The sequence below is a fragment of the Brassica napus genome, chromosome C5, assembly GCF_020379485.1.
Source record: "Brassica napus cultivar Da-Ae chromosome C5, Da-Ae, whole genome shotgun sequence".
In the NCBI taxonomy this organism is placed as follows: Eukaryota; Viridiplantae; Streptophyta; class Magnoliopsida; order Brassicales; family Brassicaceae; genus Brassica; species Brassica napus.
In genome coordinates this window covers 6,195,274-6,214,697 of record NC_063448.1, presented here as the reverse complement: position 1 = coordinate 6,214,697, position 19,424 = coordinate 6,195,274, and the positions used below count along the sequence as shown (strand labels likewise).

At 36.6% G+C, this 19,424-nt stretch overlaps 2 protein-coding genes and 1 non-coding gene across 3 annotated transcripts; 2 read left to right on the top strand and 1 right to left on the bottom strand.

Moving 5' to 3' along the window:
• Positions 1-297: 297 nt before the first annotated feature.
• Positions 298-3,984, bottom strand: LOC125587469. The gene is made up of 2 exons (XM_048758042.1): positions 3,626-3,984; positions 298-3,487 (listed from the first exon to the last, which is right to left on the bottom strand). The coding sequence occupies exon 2, from the start codon at positions 2,158-2,160 to the stop codon at positions 298-300; it is 1,863 nt and encodes a 620-aa protein (XP_048613999.1). The 5' UTR covers positions 2,161-3,487; positions 3,626-3,984.
• Positions 1,412-1,518, top strand: LOC125588079. The gene has a single exon (XR_007324475.1). It is a non-coding gene; the product is annotated as a small nucleolar RNA R71 (small nucleolar RNA).
• A 2,595-nt stretch (positions 3,985-6,579) lies between the features above and the next one.
• LOC106395459 (basic leucine zipper 43) lies at positions 6,580-8,040 on the top strand. The gene has a single exon (XM_013835910.3). It carries the CDS (start codon positions 7,344-7,346, stop codon positions 7,938-7,940), a length of 597 nt encoding a protein of 198 aa, XP_013691364.1. The 5' UTR covers positions 6,580-7,343; the 3' UTR covers positions 7,941-8,040.
• The last annotated feature ends 11,384 nt before the right edge of the window (positions 8,041-19,424 follow it).

Genomic DNA, 19,424 nt, shown 5'->3' with positions numbered 1-19,424 from the left:
GCATGAGGCTGACACTTGCTCCCAAATCACATAGACATCTCTCAAATGTCAAAGGTCCAATGGCGCATGGCAGGGTGAAACTACCAGGGTCTTCTAGCTTCCTTGGGACAGTCAGTCTCTGAATAATGGCGCTGCACTCATGAGTAAGAATCACCATCCCTTCCATCTCTTTCTTCTTTTGTTCTACAGCATCTTTCAAGAACTTGCTGTATTGTGGAACCAGCATAAATGCATCAATTATGGGCATGGTGAGATGAACTTCACTCATTTGCTTGTCAAACAAGGCTTTGTACTTCTCTAGGAGTTGCTTCTTGAATCTTCCAGGAAAGGGAAGCTTTGGCTCATAGGGAGGAACAATTTCTCCTTTGTTGATGTAGCAGCCTCATTTTTGTTCTCAACTTTCTCCTCTCCAATCTTTCTCTTGCCCTTAGCTTCAACTATCTTCTCCAAGATTTCCTCATTAGTCTTCTCATCCACAATCACCACATCATCATCTACATTGATGACCACCTCCCCACCTTGTTTCTCATTATCCTTAATGAGAACTTTAGGAGGCAACTCTCTTCCACTCCTTAGGGTGATTGCCTTTATTGTCTCCTTTGGGTTTTGTTCAGGCTTTCCAGGTAGGGAACCTTGTTGGTGACTTGAGCTGGCTGTCATAGAGACAAACTGGTTCTCCAAGGCTTTGAACTTGTTGTTTAGATCATGGTAATTCCCATCAATCTTGTTGTGGAGATTTTTCAGCTCATACCCTAATTGTTTCTCACTTCTTGCTTGTCCCTCCAATAATTGTTTCAGCATAGCTTCAGTACTACTCTCTTGTGGAGGTTGTGTTGATGATCCAGCTTGGTCTTGTGCAGGTTGACTTGGTTTTGGTGAGAATCCAGGAGGGAAGTTCTGTTTGGGTTGGTAACCACCTTGGTTGTTGTTGTAGAATGGCTTAGGCTGATTGTTGTAGAATGGTCTTGGCTGGTAGTTGTTGAATGGCTTCTGTTGGTTGTTGTAGAAGGGTTTCTGTTGGTAGTTGTTCTGGTATTGATAGTCAGGCTCCTTCTTGTACCATGTACCCTGAGCATTGACATAGTACATATCTTCTTGGCATTCTACTCTATCAACTTCAGCAACCATATGTAACTCCTCTTTCTTGGTCTTTTCTGATAGTAGCATGTCAATCTTGTCTTGAAGTGCTTTCAGCTCTCTCTTTGTGGTCATATCTTCTCCTCCACCACCTCTGTCTCTTCTATCATATTCATCATTGTAGACAGAGTCACTCTGTGTCATGTTCTCCAAGAGTTCTAAAGCATCTTCCACAGTCCTCCCCAAGAAGTTTCCATTGCTTGCAGTGTCAAGCTGGCTTTTGAATTTAGGCAAGACTCCTCTGTAGAAAGTGCTTAGCAAGCTCTCATTGTTGAAGCCATGGTGAGGACATTGAGACAGGTAGCTTCTGAATCTCTCCCATGCGTCTAAAAATCCTTCAAGTCCTCTTTGTTGAAAACCAGAGATCTGATTTCTAAGGTTGGCAGTCCTTGTAGCTGAGAAGAACTTGTTGAGGAAGGCCTTCTTGCATTCATCCCAAGTGGTGATAGTATCACTTGAGATGTTTTTCTCCCAAGTGTGAGCCTTGTCTCCCAAAGAGAAGGGAAACAATCTGAGCTTGAAAGCATCCTCTGAAACTCCATTTGTTTTTGACAAGCCACAGTACTTATCAAATCTGTCAAGGTGATCTAGTGGGTCTTCCAAGGCAAGTCCATGGTACTTGTTGTTTTCAATCATGTTGATGAGGCTTGACTTGATCTCGAAATTGTTGTTGGCAACTGGCGGTGCCCTAATGCCCAACCTATTCCCATTTATGTTAGGTTGATCATAAGTGCCAATGGATCTTCCCAGGCGTTGTTGATTTTGAGGCCTAAGGTTTGCAGCTCCTTGGCCATGTTCCTCTTGAGCAGCTCCAGGAGGAACTCCTTGGACATTTTGTCTATGATCATCAACTTCATAGACACCTTCCGGTTGATTCGGGTTTCTCTCCATCTCAAGCCCCAATCTATGTAAGTGGGCTTGCTTTTCTCTTTCTCTTCTCTGTCTTCCCAACTCTCTTTCTAAGGCTTTGATGTTGTCCACTCTTGGTGCAAGATTTGTTGATCCTTTGCTTCTCAAGTTCATGCACCTGTCATCCAAATAGAGATGAAGATAGATAATTAGTAACTTAAAAATGAAAAATAAGACTTAGTCTCAAGTAATGACCAAATCCTAATGTCAAAATCAATCTAGAGAATGGCAACGGCGCCAAAACTTGATAAAGGATAAGTTTAATCCTTAAGTGTTGTAGTACTTAAGATGTCAATCCAATCTCTAGTGATTCTAAGCACTAAGAATGCAAGCCATTTATCTCAATCTAAGTGCAATCAAATGATGTTTGTTTGTAACAAGTAATAGTGCGAAATAACTTGAGTTTTAATTCAAATATAACAAAGAAGAACCAATGGGTATATAGGCAATTGATTTCAAGGTGATAGTTCTAAATCAAGGCGTCTAACTTCAAATAATCTTAACTTTCTATAGGTCTAGATTTCATTCAATTTAGATTAATCCACTCCCGTGGTAGAAACCCTTATGCAATTATGAACTAAACATCAACTTCCGTTCGTTTTGTTCACTCAAACATACATTAAGTTCTAGTCTACTAACCATCTAGCAATCCTAACAACAATTCCTTGGTTATTCAAGCTAGAGCTTTACTAGGTCCATTCAAGCATTATGCAAACACTTTCGATGCCCTACAAACACTTAGAATCTAGATTAAAATGGCCAAAATTAATCTAGCATTAAGAATACTTAGTAAGCATAGAAATCTAAGCATTTAACCATTAGAACACCTTAACTCTTCCCTAATCACCCATTAATCTACCTAACCCATTGATCCTAAGGGTGATTACTCACTAATCATCTTGTTTACACTTAATCCCATGATGGATAGAAGCATAACCAAGATGATATGATATATGAAAACAAAAAAAACAGAAATTAGATGAAGAGAATGGCTAAAGGAAAACAAGACTTTATAACATAAACTTCAAGAACACTCCAAGAACAAATGTTTTTTCTCAAACTCTCAAAATACAAAATATGAAACTATAAAACTTTCACTCTCTACTCTTTGTTGTATTGTACTCTGTGTATTGTGTCTTCCTCCTTCCCCTTGCAGTCTCTTTTATAGCCTAAGTAAAGGAGGATGACAACACATCCATCATGTGAAAGCATAAAGCATAAAACACACTCATAAAAGTTATTCTCCACTTTCTTCCATTATAGAACACCTTTTGCCCCTTCATATGGCCAAAGTAGTCTTGCCTCTTCAGAAAAGGTAGAGAAAGTTAGGCCAAAAGAGCCACCAAACTCATGATAGACAACCCATCCCCCATGTTGCAAGCTTTAAAGAGATAAAACTCACTCATTAAAGTTTTCTCCACTTTCTCCATGTTGCACACACCTTTAGAATACCAAAAATAAGAAGAATAATGAATAGTAATGAGTTTTATAGGTTTTAAGTGAATAAAAATGAGTCTAAAGGCTTAAAATTCGAAGGCTATTGTTGATGTTGCTAGGGTGACCGCTAGGAATGTCATACTGATATGTGTGTAGTATTTTGATCATAAATCCCTCAATACAGCTCCAAACGACTTGAAACCACCTCCATTGTAAAGCTAACTCAATTTACCTTGTCTTCCCAAAAGACAAGTTTCAAAAGATATCTTTAAGACCTTCATCCATGCTTGTCTTTCACACGTTTGGTTCAAGACTCCTCGAAAGCTCCTTTTGTGCTCTAATCACCTCCAAAACTCCAAACAATTCATCCAACACCTACAAGATGCAAATGTACATGCAATAGACTCTAAATGCAAATAAATGTAAGGTTAATGCATGAATATATATAAAATAACAAAGCTAAAACTATGCAAAATCACAACACATCACACAGGCGCTTGCACCTTGGAACCATTTTAATCTATATGGGTTCCCTTTTTATTTTTCCCAACGTTTTCATTTCATAATACTATTATAACTTTTGTTGCAACTTTATTAACTTCTAAATATCCTAACAAAAATGTGTCTTAGGTAAACAAAAGAAATAAGGAAACATAATTTTAATTACATCCTTATTCGATTATCACATATAGAAGAAAATGCATAAACATTTTATATCAACCAAGAATAGTACTAAAAAAACTTTTTTGAAAAAGAATAGTATTAAACTTTCATCGATATATAGTGATTCATGAACTATTTGGAGAGACCTAGAACATGGTGACCCAATAGACGTTTCGCTGTTTGTTATTTAGACCAAGTTTAAAACATTAAATCTTATATTTCTATTTTTAACCAGAATCTATATACTATTTTGAATACTATTGAATCATTAATTTTTTTTAAAAAAAATAGTAATTTATTTGATGATTTTTTTTATACTTGGAATGAATATTAACAAATTCTAGTGATAATATCATAATTATTTTTTATTATCTTATTTTACTGATTTGTCGTGTTTTTATGATTTTAGGTTGATTTATTAATTTAATAAACAATTTTGATTTTAGTAATTTATTTGAGAAACTTAATTATACTCATAATAATTAACAAAGGGATATTAGCAAATTATAGCGATGATATCATAATTAATTTTATATTATATTATCTTAGTGTCTACATTTGTAATTATATTATCTATGAAAAATTCATGTTTTTAATTTATTGTGTTGTGTTTAGTACGTATCTAAACTGTTGCTAATATATGATTTTTATTGATAATTTATATTTATATTTCTATTTTATGAGTTGTACGATTATCTCTAATGCTTTCAATGGTTCTGAGATTTTCTTTAATCTATAACTAGATCTCGATCCGCGTAACCGCGCGGATTTTTGTTTTAATTTATTTTTATATAAATATTTTGTTTTCAATTCTAAATTGGTATATATTATAATATATATGTGTCTATCAATTTTTAAAACATAATAAGTTTACAATATATTTTTGCATTGAATAGATTGTTTCAAACATTCACATGTATTTGAACCTTCTTTTATATATATATTTTCGGATTATTATTTCATTATTAAAATCATAACTATATATATAAAGATTAGTAAAATATTGTTTTATTGTCATATTCAAAGATATTGTAACATTTCAAAAATTTTAGAAAGTTTTTTAAAAATTAAACTTTTCACTTCATAGATTTATATTATCGAGTAAATAATTAAACATTTAGTTTTTGTTTAATTTTTAAAATAAACTATATAGTTTAAAATTTGTTTTCATTGATTTAAGGTAGTAAAGATTAATCATTTTTAGATAATATGATTTTTGTTACTTTAAAAAAATCTTTATAATTTTAAAAGTTAACATCAACAAATATTTAAATATTTAACATATGGAGGTATAGTATTACAACATTAATTTATATCTATTTAATTTATAATATCTATAAATCCAATGGATCATCTATTGTTTAATTCCAATTATTGATATTCCAATAAAAATTTCTGGTAGACCCAAAATTTAAATGATAAGATAATAGATTAAATGTAACATGACTTTCTAGGAATAGATCCATTAGGTCCATTTTTAAAAAAAAAAATCACACATGAATCAAGGTTGTGACTTCTGTTTTAATATATAAGATTACGAAAAGTGTTTGTTTTCAACTCAGTTAGCCTATTGATAGTTTAGTTATTATTAGAGAATATTTTGATTTTTATCCAAATATATACTTTTAAAATAAAAAGATAAATAAATAAACCAAAAGTTAATAAATAAATTACCAATATGTATATTGAAAATGAAATTAGATCATTTATAATATTAATATAAAATTTGAACGTAATTTTAAAATTTTAGATTTAAATTAAAAATTAACATTAATATCTAAATTTTTGAGATAAATATCTAAATTTAGATTTATTAGTTTGTATTTTATCACGTTAAAAGTTAGATTGTTAATATCGTTGTTATTCTTAGTGAATAATTATATATAGCCATTATTATATGGTTATATATTTACTTATAAATATTTATAATAACAAATCAATGAAAAATAAATAAATATCATGATATTCTACAATACATACACCAATAAGTTTATTCAAGAATCAAACGATCAGCTACTCTGAGTTTTCATGATAATGCCAAATTTTCTTCAATGATCATGCCATGTAGCAAGCAAAGGATACCACAAGCAATATAAGATTGGTTACCATTAATAGATAATTAAATTTACTTATTAAGTTACATAACTAATTATAAATTAATATAACGAGAATTAAAAAGAAAAACTTATATAAAAATAAAAATATAATTTCTATATATATATATATATATATATATATTGTGTTGTTATCCAAAGAATATTTTTCACTTATAAGAAGTAAGAAATTAAAAAAAAACTGAAAGATGCATAATCAAATATTAATCATGTAAAAATTTTGAATTTGTATAATCAAAAATATAATATAGTGTATAAAATATTTTTTAAAATATTCCTAATACATGATTTAAAAAAAAAATCAATAACAGTCATATATTTTTTTTTGAAAAACTTTGTCATATAGAATAAATTTGATGTTGGGTTTAAATTTATCATAATAGTCTTTAAATTATAATGCATGTATTAATAAATAATTATATCATTATGCACTCTTGTTGGGGCAAAACATCTAGTTATTAACTGAAGCATATACAAATTCACTAGTGGGAAATCACCTAATTAACTGTGAATTGATTTAATTAATGATTACTAAGTAATTTAGGAAATACATTTGGATAGGCATGGAGTCGTTGTTGTGGTCCTATGTTAGAGCCAAACTCAGTTAACAAATACTTCTAGTGAGTAGTGTCTACTACATTAGTTTATCATAATAAAACATACACAAATAATATTAATAAAAAGTTCGTGATTGAATCTACAGATCGTTAACAATACAGTCTAATCTTTATAAGTATGATTTGTTTATCAAAATATAATATACATATCATGGTATTACAGCTTTCTTTCTAGATGAACTAATCTTTCTACATATAATTTATTTATTAGAATATACTAATATATACATGCAACCCATTTTCTGCACAATTTATTCCTTTTCCTCATATCTCTATAAAACCCTTCTCCCTCTCTTCCTCTTCACTTCAAAACCACTTCACACAAAACACATCTCTCTCTCTCTCTCTCTCTCTCTCTCTCTCTCTCTCTCTCTCTCTCTATTCAAAACATTTAATATCATCTTTCTCTAAGCAAAAAAAAAAAACCTTCCTCTAAGCACAAGACATATTTATCAAAGTAAAGATCATGAACACAATTCCAGCGGAACTCACTGGATACTTCCAATATGTATCACCTGAAATATACAATAACCAAACACCAATCACGGAGTCTGAATACTTTAAGATGCCCTCTTCTCCTACTTCTGCTTCCTCCTTCTACTACATCAACGGTCTGGTGACCAAAAATAACAACAACTACTCTTCATCATCCAACGTTCAGGATCCAATGACGAGTAACAATTCAACATCAGACGACGATCACCAACAAAGCATGGTCATCGATGAGAGGAAACAAAGAAGGATGATCTCTAATAGAGAATCTGCTCGTAGGTCAAGGATGAGAAAGCAGAGACATCTCGATGAGCTTTGGTCTCAAGTGATAAGACTCCGTACTGATAACCATTGTCTTATCGATAAGCTAAACCGCGTATCTGAAAGCCATCAGCTTGCTTTGAAGGAGAACGCTAAGCTTAAAGAGGAAACTTCTAATCTCAAACAGCTAATCTCTGAGATAAAATCCAACAACGAAGACGACAACAATTTTCTAAGAGAGCTTGAAGATTCGATATCAAACTCTAGATCGGATTCGAACCAAATGGGCAGAGATTTTGAGTTATGTTAAATGATCTTGTCATTGTTCTGCTTATGTCAAGAATGAAGATTTCATAGCTATTATATCGTATGATATGATATAAAATATTAATAAACGTAATGTTCTTCTCTATCCCCTTTTCCTTTTTTAAGCCAACTTGGGTTACTTAAGAATATTATTGACAATCAGGCGCGTACGGTACTATCCATAGTATTCTCTAACATAAAGCGAGTTTCATATTATAGATATCCGATACAAAAGTATGGGAAAGTAATATTAACCCCTTAAAATATTTTAGAATTTAAAATACAATGGTGTTAACTCCAAGGAATATTTAGATATTTAGATTCACGACATGAATTAAATTCAGCGGGGGACAAAATTTGAATCAGTTAAATGTAACTTTCAATACAACTACTAATATATTCCATCTCGAGAAAACTACAAATATATTCCTTTTATTTATTTCCGTAATTTTAATTAATTTTTATACGAATGTGTGCCTTAAGTTAACAATAAATTTGTTGGTACTGTACCAATATGTTGCTAAATTGTGTGTAGTTTTAAACCATACTTCTTCCATTTCACGAACAAACGGTATCGTTTGGACATTTTTCACGCATATTAAAAAATTGATTGAAACACATTTATGTTTTTTTATTAATGTCATCTATTTAATTAATAACATTTTAAATAAATATATTTATCTATAAAATCAATGCATTTTACAATTAATATTAAGTTAAAAGTAAATAAAAATTGCATTAAAATTATAGAACGACATTTTTTATTTAACAAAAAAAATGTTAAAGTGACTCTTAATATGAAATAAAGAGAGTAAAATAATACTCTATCTGTATCACTTTAAGTGGTGTTTAAAGATATTTATTTTATTTCATAATAATTGTTGTTCTCACTATTTAAGATAAAATTTAATGTCATTTAAAATTTGTGACCAATTATAAAATACTGTAAAATTTTGTTGGTTAAACTTGTTTTATTTAATGTTATTTTTAATATTTGTGTAAAAACTTTAAACATCACTTAAAATGATACAAATAGAGTAATAAACTATGGAAATAATTTCAATTATCCAAATATTAAACCTATTGCTATTTATGACGATATATACAACATCTTACAATTTGCAGTTCGCCGCATAAATAAACTTGCATCATCAATGAAATTATTCATGGCAAACAAAGATATAAGAAGCATTTGATTGCTAGAAGTGGTGGACCTCTTTTTATAATTTTAATCAACCATTTAATCATTAGCCCCCTTTTATTATTACGCACTGTATTCTATATTTAGCTATTTATATATGCCTTGCTAATTCGAGTTTAATAAACCCACCTAAAAATTGTTTCTTCAAATTTTTCGTGTGATGCATGGATATTTTTCTGAATCCAGAATTCCAGACACATCAAAATCAAATGAAGAGATGTACATCATAAACACTATTGAAAACAAATTAACGTATTGGTATGCTTTACGTAAAATTATCTGGGTTTCATAGGCTGGATATGGAATTATTCATCTTCTACAGCTAAAGATAATTATGCCAAGAGTAGAAATAAATTTCAGTCTATATATAGTTGGTCGAGAAGTAGAAAATTTAAACACTGATATGCTTATATTTTTTTTTAAAACAATAAGATATTATGCAATATAATGAAAAACGTATTTCCAAAAGAAATCTATCAAAGTCTAGCAAATTATTTGTTAATATTAAAATTGTAGATTACTGGTATTCGTAAAGTATAAATGTATTATTCATTGTAGATAATAGAATGTAAATATCATTTAAGGATTCATGACCAATCAAGATAACCACGTTAAGAGAACAAAACAATAATATATGCCTAGCTACGGTCGGCTCGCCTTACGGGCGGGTGTATTTTACTTGTGATTAAAGTAATTATTTTTTGTATGATTTTGTGGTTTGTATTTTGGGTTTTCATTTGCAAGAAAAAGAGATGTGTATTGTATTTTTAAAAAGATTGGTGGGTTTTGAAGCGAGTACGTCTGGTTGGACCTTATGAAAATTGGAATGTAAAGTTCTTATAGTGATTGGATGTATTACCCTAGATCTGTTAACAGCGTTGGGTTCAACCTTTTTTGTAAGGTGTTATTAACTTGGTTTGTGAATCGTGTTGGAGGCTTCTTCTACTGGAAAATAAGGTTGTTGTATGTATTTGTAATTTTTTTTTGGTTCAGGTGGTGTGAGTATTTACTTGATAGTCAAGCAATCTTCGAGTCTTTAACTTCTGATACCATATTTGTGAGATTATTTTAAAAAATCTTACATATGTGTGTAGTTGTGGTTAATTTGTAGGGATGTTCAGTCCTGATTTCGGTTTTTAGGTATTTTGGTTTATAAAAAATAGTAATCATAATAAAACCATATCTACTTTGATTTGATTAGGTTTACGTATCGCTGGTATTCGGTCTATCAGTTTAATACAAAAAAAAAACTATAAACATATTTTTTTTTTGTAATACTTAGATATCAGTTTTACTAAAACATAAAGATATTCTCTTTTTTTTTTTAACGTCAACTTTCATTACTTATATTGAACTTACATGATCCATATGCAAGAAAGCATGTAAAATTTGAGGTACATAATAATGAAATTGAAAAACTACTCCATCTTCAACTCGTTTTGCTAGAATGTCCGCTGCTCCATTTGCTTTTCTACTAACCCACTTGAAGTTGATGCTTTGGAACTTCCTTGCCCACCATCGTATATCACGTATCCAGTTATAATGGTTGAAATGTAGTTTTTTATTATTCAGGATGTCAATAGCCTTTTGACAATCACTTTCCATAATCACTTGCTTATAACCAAGACTCCAACAATGTTGTATGGCCATCAGAATCGCTTGTAACTCACTTTCAAGTGCATTTTGAACTCGTTTACCTCTTGCTTGGACCGATCCTTTGTAAACCCCATTTTCATCCCGAAGAATCCAACCAGCAGTAGCATCACCCAACTGTTGTCTAAATGAACCATCAGTGTTGCATTTGATCCATCCTAGAGGGAGTCGTTTCCATTTCTTATTTTCCTCAAGCGTAGCATCTCCTCCTCTCCTGCTATGATTTGGTATATTCAAAAGGTCACTCTGTTTCCATTCATTTGCATCTTCTTTCGCATATCTTAACACAGCCCTCCACAGTATATCTTTTTGTTGAAAAACTAGCATGTTCCTACTCTTCCAAAGCCTTCATAAAATCCAAAGAAGCAAGTCTTGAAAATGAGTAAGTCTTGTGGAGAAAGAGTATTGTAAGCATGCCTCTATCTTCTCTTCAAGCGTCGTCGTGGGGTTATTGATGATAAGGTTAGAGAGCCCTGAAGCTCACCAAATACCTGCAGCATACAGACAGCCAAAGAAAATATGCTCCTCTGTTTCTTCTACATTGCAACAACGTCGACAAAGATCGTTCTGAGTGATATGCCTTCTCTTAAGATTGTTACCGGTCGCTAAACAACCAGATAGCATCCTCCACAAGAAATGTTTTAGCTTCGTAGGAGCGTTTGTTTTCCAAATCTTGTGTGTGGGAACCGAAATTTGCACTGTCGATTTCCGTTTAAATAAGGAAACTTGGAAAAACCCTAATTTCCCAGAGGTCCCGGACATCTGCTAATACCACACGCCAAGCAAATCAGAACACGATAATGACAAAGATAAAGTATAAAAATCGTAAGAAGAGAGCAAATAGAAGTCTTATTCCGAATCTGCGTTTGAGCGTTTACAACAAGGTAAGTGCCTGGGCTACGAGAGCTGTCGGCGAGATTTCTAGTTCTAGCAACCCTAAGACGGCTAAACCAAGTTGAGTCGCAGCTCGAATAACAAAAACAGAAAATTGTCTAAAATTGCTCTAAGTGCTAAGTTTTCTCTCAAAAAGTTCCTCCCTATGCCTCTCGCCTAGGACCCCTTATATATTGGCTCCAAGGTCGGTTTACGCATTTCCTCTTCTGCCCTTAAGCCGCCATAGCATAAAAATGGAGGTATTCCATTTTTTCCGATCTTCGTAATTATCTTCAAAATTTCGTATTTATCCGCGGAAACTTGACATTTATCTTCCCTTGCGAACCAAGCGTAAACTGACATGCGGTTTACGGGCTGTTGGTTAAGAAATCGTAAGTTGGGCCTCGAGTCGTGTCTTAGGTCCCTTTGGGCCGTCTTTCGACTCGAAGCGTTTATTACGGCTTCTTTCGATAAAGGATGAACTTTCCGCAGTTTTTACGGTAAAGTTTGATTGATAACTTAGAAAAGGCGGGGAACGTGAGTTGGGTTCGCTACGGTATTCGGGAGATAGCATCGAAGGGTAGACGAGAATGCATGGACTGATGTCGTATCGACGTTTTGGAAGAGCTTGGTCGCTACGTAGCGACCGAGCGCTCGGTCGCTACGTAGCGACCGAACTTTGGTTCGAGCTCGGTCGCTACGTAGGGACCGAGCTTCGGCTCGAGCTCGGTCGCTGCGTAGCGACCGACCTTCGGCTCGAGCTCGGTCGCTACGTAGCGACCGAGCACGCTACGTAGCGACCGAGCACGCTACGTAGCGACCGAGCACGTTACCTAGCGACCGAGCACGCTACGTAGCGACCGAGCTTTGGTGAGAGCTCGGTCGCTACGTAGCGACCAGCTTTTGCGCTGGTTGCTACGCTGCAACCTTGTTCGCGTCTTTCTCTGATTTTTCGTAAATGTGTTTTCTCCGCAAGATTCTTCGTAAAAATAGTTCTTTTTCTAAGATTTATTTTTCGTAAAATTGTTCATGCCGATTTTTACGGACTTTCAGACATTGATTCCGTCGTGACCGATTTTGACCCCAACAGTTATCCCCCAGCTTGTTAGAACCATGAGCTTCTAGCGTGAGGTTTTAGCGAGTGGCTTTGCAAGTTAGGTGAGTTAGGCGGAATTAATGGTCGAAAAGGTTCGTGGTAAGTGGTCTTCTCGCTCTTCTAAGAGTAGAACGCGATAAGATTGGGGCTGCGCCTTATGACGGCTGCCTACGTACCCTTGTTGAAGGGATCAAGCCTTTCGTAGTTCGTCTTGGAGTTAAGGTTCTTATGACTTGTTTTCCAGCGAGACCTTTACGGTCTAGTTTTTATGTAGCGGTTATCAGGTGTGTTGCTGCCGATGACATTTTATATGGGTGTAGAAGGAAGATTACGAGTTGTCATCTCGTAATCTAACTCTGTGTGAACTGCTATATCTGTGATCTGTTTCGAGAGTTTTCCGCAGTGTGTAAATCTTGCGGGATTTTTGAAGACGCTCGAATATTGGCAAAGAGACAAATTTTGGGATCTCATATCAACGTTTTTGATACTATGCCTAGAGATGTTAGAGACCAGTGCGCTGGGTTTAGGGCAAGACCTAGGTTTACTCATGGTTTTAGAGGGTGCGATGACTAATTCGACTTACGTATCCCGTTTCAGCTTCATCCTGATTCCATACCGATTTAAAGTCCGCGATAGGTTCTCGGCTTATACGACTTGTATGGTTGGAACCGAGCATCTCTCCAAGGACAATTTTTAAGCCTCCTGGAAGTGCTGAGCAAAAATTTTGGGTTTCTTTTATAGCGCTATTATCCTTGTGTCGGATGTACGAGAGTCATCTCCACGAGATGGCTAAGTCTGTTTAGGACGTTAAGAGTTCGTTGTGATCAGCAACAAACTTAATGGTAAAAAATACCGTTTCGTGTCTTCGCGAAGGATATGTTTTGAGAAGTTGTTAGTGCGTACGACTGTCTGGTCTTCCAAGAAAGTGTTTTTATCGAGGAAGGAAATTTCGTCGAAGAACGAATCTTCAGGCGTCTGCGACGTCTCTCGAGGCTGAAGATTTGTTATTCTTTCGTATGCCGCGTTTCCTGCTTGAAATGTTCGCGGGCTTGAAGATGTTTTGCGATGTTGCAAGGGTTTAGTCTTAGCCATGCATTTGAGAAATGTTCTTGTTTGACTACGGATGTTCGCTGCCAAAATTGTTGTTCCTGTTTGGATGCTAATAATTTGATTTGCGATCGAGGAATTAGGACTGAGGTGTCGCGTAAATTTTTTCATGGGAAGAAGCGTTTTCCTTCATAGTGCTTTGTGAAGTGTTGGCTTTCCGAGATCTATTTCGTGCATTTTTTTAGGATGTTTCGTATAGCTCTAGAAGCTTTGTTACGGATTTTTCCTTACATGCCGCATATTATGGGTAAAACGTTGCGGGCTTAAAGTGAATTGTGGAGCGTATTGAACTCGGTCAATTTTCGAAAAGTTTAAATCCTCCATTAACCATTTGGTTGTTAGGATTGAGTTTCGTTACGAAGAATTTATCATATGACTTCCGACTGTAGGCTATACGATAATTATTCTCTTAATAGTCACACGACGTTTTTAGACAAATCGTAGATTGTCGTTTAGCCGTTAAGTGATGGAGCTATGGTTTCTCAAATAATTTGATTTGGCGTGAGGGATGTGTTCACTCAGATAGCCAAGGATGTTGTAGGTCAAGGATTAGACCATGGTACTTTAACCTTTAAGGTCATGTTAGTTTACGATCGTCCTTAAAGAGGATGGCAAATATTGGTTTGGACCTTTAGTGGAAGGCGTAATTGACCGAGGGCCAAAGAGAGCTTGTTGAGATTGATAGGCCAAGTTTGTCGGGGTTATCCATGCTAATATGGCCGATAGTCATAGAAAATGATTCTCCGCTTTAGGTTTCAGTTATACGACGAATATTTCGTACAATGTGACCTATAGTCTTAGGAAAATTGAATCTTTCTTGCTTGAGGAAGACGAAGCCCATGAGGTTTGCTACATAACAAGTGTGGAGTCAGTGGCGGGACGACTGCCTTCTCAGATGTGACAAGAAATGATGTATAGTCTTTGAGATTATGTTCATGATCGTCTGGATATGTTGCTAGCGTTTAGACGAATTTTAGATTGTCGTTTGCCTATTTGAGACGATTTGCTTTGACAAAATCGTTTTCCTGACAATTTACAAAAGTTTTTGAAGTCTGGGAGTATACGCGTATAGTATACGTACCTACTCCCTTTTTTTTTTTTTTTTTACGAAAGAAAACAGTTGAACCGATACTTTGAAGGGTTGTGTATGTTTCTTCTTCTAAGGTTTGAAATGATCAATAATCCTGGACGATTTAAAGACGACGCTTGGACTGTGATTTGGTTTGTTTCCACTTTGATGACTTGGAATATGTCGGTTCCGAGAAAATTGCTAGAAACGAATCGGTTTTAAGACGACGCTCATGTCTCTAGTTTTCTCTCTCTTTAGGAAGCGAGCTTGATATGCGTGGCGATCGTTTCTCGATTTTTGGAGAGTTTAGATCGGTTTGCAAGATCTGGCTGAACAGTTATGGAACGATATATCGAGACAAGAAAAATTGCCTAAGACTTAGTTCGCTAAACTATCCACCTAGGTTTTACGTTCCCTAAAGTTCTATGGCAGTCTCAAATGCGTTTTTATTTCTTAGTAATTTAAAAATTCCAAGTCTGATTTCAAAAATCTCAAGTCGGAAATACCTTAGTTCTCTCGAAGACCCTGTTTTGTCTCTTCTCAGTTTTGCTTGCTTATTTCCCCTTCCTCTTCTCGTGTATGTTCGCCATTTTCGATATTGGTCTTTATCCTTTAAACTTGACTTTTATCTTCTCCTTAGATACGACGTTAATTTTTATAAAAAAGTTCAACGTAATCGTATAGTTGAGGCGGCTAAGGTGTTAACTTAACCGTTGCCGTTTTATACGATTAATCTGAATCCAAGCGAGAAAACAAGTCTTTGCGGGTTTTTTTTATCGTAAAGTTTCAATGGTAACTCCAATCAAGACGAAACAAGAGACGTTTCGATCGAGATTTGAAGGAGAACACAAAGATGGAGGTAAGGGCGAGTAGGAGCAAGCGAAGGAGTTTAGACGAGTCCTACTTGTTTTTGTCGTAAAATCTCAACGGAAACTCCGATTGAGAAGAAACAAAAAGCGTTTCGATGACGATTCAAAAGAGAACCTAAAGTAGGACCTTTCTGAGGCCTTACAGGTTGCTATGTAGCGAGTGAAGGTCAGACAGGTCGCTACGTAGCGAGTGGAAGCAAGCCAAGAAGAGTCCTACTTGTTTTCGTCGTAAAATCTCAACGGAAACTCCGATTGAGACGAAACGAAAGCGTTTCGATGAGGATTCAAAAGAGAACCTAAAGGAGGACCTTTCTGAGGCCTGACAGGTCGCTATGTAGCGAGTGAAGGTCTGACAGGTCGCTACGTAGCGAGTGGAAGCAAGACAAGAAGAGTCCTACTTGTTTTCGTCGTAAAATCTCAACGGAAACTCTGATTGAGACGAAACGAAAAGCGTTTCGTTGAGGATTCAAAAGAGAACCTAAAGGAGGACCTTTCTGAGGCCTGACAGGTCGCTATGTAGCGAGTGAAGGTCTGACAGGTCGCTACGTAGAGAGTGGAAGCAAGCCAAGAAGAGTCCCACTTGTTTTCGTCGTAAAATATCAACGGAAACTCCGATTGAGACGAAACAAAAAGCGTTTCGATGAGGATTCAAAAGAGAACCTAAAGGAGGACCTTTCTGAGGCCTGACAGGTCGCTATGTAGCGAGTGAAGGTCTGACAGGTCGCTACGTAGCGAGTGGAAGCAAGCTAAGAAGAGTCCTACTTGTTTTTGTCGTAAAATCTCAACGGAAACTCTGATTGAGACGAAACGAAAAGCATTTCGATGAGGATTCAAAAGAGAAACTAAATGAGGACCTTTCTAAGGCCTGACAGGTCGCTATGTAGTGAGTGAAGGTCAGACAGGTTGCTACGTAGCGAGTGGAAGCAAGCCAAGAAGAGTCCTACTTGTTTTCGTCGTAAAATCTCAACGGAAACTCCGATTGAGACGAAACGAAAATCGTTTCGATGAGAATTCAAATGAGAACGCAAAGGAGAACCTTTCTGAGGCCTTGCAGGTTGCTACGTAGCGAGTGGAGAGTTGGCTTGAGCTCGTTCACTACGTAGCGACCGAGCCGTGTGCGGGCTCGGTCGCTACGTGCGTGCTCGGTCGCTACGTAGCGACCGATCCTTGTGCGTGCTCGGTTGCTACGTAGCGACCGAGCCTTGTGCGTGCTCAGTCGCTACGTAGCGACCGAGCTTAGCTAGAGCTCGATCGCTACGTAGCGACCGAGCTGTGTAATCGATTTGTTGTGCTTCCTTTTTCCTCGATTAACCTAGGGGTTTCTGCGGTTTTTGGGAGAACAAGTTTTACCTTCCGAAAAGTTTTCGGAAAAAGTGTTTTGGTAAAACTCATACGTATTGAAACTTCTTTAGCTCGGAAATGAGCCAAACTTACGGGGTTTGATAAAATTAATCGTTTCCCTTTAGTTTAGACAGAGAAATCGCGAGCTTGTTTCGTTGCACTTCCTGTGGCGAAGAGTTGCGGCTAGGTTTTCGATTTTCTCAAGAACTGTGGCGTTTGCCTAAGCATTCGCCGTAGGCGCAGTGGCGGCTGGAGTTGTCTTACCAGCATTATTGCAAACTACGATTTTATCTTTCGTGTTTCCAGACATTGTTTTGATCAAGCGTTTTGTGATTGAGAGTTAGATTGATCCGTACGCCCTTCCTTCTAGCGCCAAACTGTGGGAACTGAAATTCGCACTGTCGATTTCCGTTTAAATAAGGAAACTAGGAAAAACCCTAATTTCCCAGAGGTCCCGGATATCTGCTAATACCACACGCCAAGCAAATCAGAACACGATAATGACAACGATAAAGTATAAAAATCGTAAGAAGAGAGCAAATATAAGTCTTATTCCGAATCTGCGTTTGAGCGTTTACAACAAGGTAAGTGCCTGGGCTACGAGAGCTATCGGCGAGATTCCTAGTTCTAGCTACCCTAAGACGGCTAAACCTAGTTGAGTCGCAGTTCGAATAACAAAAACGGAAAATTGCCTAAAATTGCTCTAAGTGCTAAGTTTTCTCTCAAAAAGTTCCTCCCTATGCCTCTCGCCTAGGACCCCTTATATACTGGCTCCAAGGTCGGTTTACGCCTTTCCTCTTCTGCCCTTAAGCCACCATAGCATAAAAATGGAGCTATTTTGTTTTTTCCGATCTTCGTAATTATCTTCAAAATTCCGTATTTATCCGCGGAAACTTGACATTTATCTTCCCTTGCGAACCAAGCGTAAACCGACATGCGGTTTACGGGCTGTTGGTTAAGAAATCGTAAGTTGGGCCTCAAGTCGTGTCTTAGGTCACTTTGGGCCGTCTTTCGACTCGAAGCGTTTATTACGGCTTCTTTCAATAAAGAATGAACTTTCCGCGATTTTTACGGTAAAGTTTAATTGATAACTTAGAAATGGCGGGGAACGTGAGATGGGTTCGCTACGGTATTCGGGAGATAGCATCGAAGGGTAGACGAGAATGCATGGACTGATTTCGTATCGACGTTTTGGAAGAGCTTGGTCGCTACGTAGCGACCGAGCGCTCAGTCGCTACGTAGCGACCGAACTTTGGTTCGAGCTCGGTCGCTACGTAGGGACCGAGCTTTGGCTCGAGCTCGGTCGCTACGTAGCGACCGAGCGACTAGCAACCGAGCTTTGGCTCGAGCTCGGTCGCTACGTAGCGACCGAGGACGCAACGTAGCGACCGAGGACGCAACGTAGCGACCGAGCATGCTACGTAGCGACCGAGCACGCTACGTAGCGACCAAGCACGCTACGTAGCGACCGAGCATGCTACGTAGCGACCGAGCACGCTACATAGCGACTGAGCACGCTACGTAGCGACCGAGCTTTGGTGAGAGCTCGGTCGCTACGTAGCGACCAGCTTTTGCGTTGGTTGCTACGCGACAACCTTGTTCGCATCTTTCTCCAATTTTTCGTAAATGTGTCTTCTCCGCAAGATTCTTCGTAAAAATAGATCTTTTTCTAAGATTTATTTTTCGTAAAAACGTTCATGCCGATTTTTACGGACTTTCAGACATTGATTCCGTCGTGACCAATTTTGACCCCAACATTGTGTTTCAATGCTGCCGTTCCTCGAGTTGGTTGTGGAAGATCAATAGTTTGCAGATGAGTTCCCAACCAATACCCAGACTTCACTGTATATAAGCCATCTTCATTATAGTGCCAGCCCAACTGGTCTTGTGTTGCCACATGACTAATTCTAATAGCAAGAATTCGATCCACATCTTCATCAACCACCATCTCGTGTAGCTTCTGTTCATTCCATCTACCTCTGTTAACATCTAAATATTCTTTCACCTTCTCTCCGTCAACCAATATATTTCTATCTCGTGGTGGTCTTGGTGGATGATCAGGTATCCATGGATCAGTCCACATGTTAACTAGGTCACCATTGCCCACTATATGCCGTAGTCCTTTAGTGATGAGGTCACGGCCATATAGGATTGACTTCCAAGCATAAGGTGCTTTCTTCTTCAGTGTAGCCTTTAGCATATCCCCATCTGAGAAGTATCTGGCGCATAGCATGCTAGCCATAAGACAATTAGGATATTGCATTATCCTCCAAACCTGT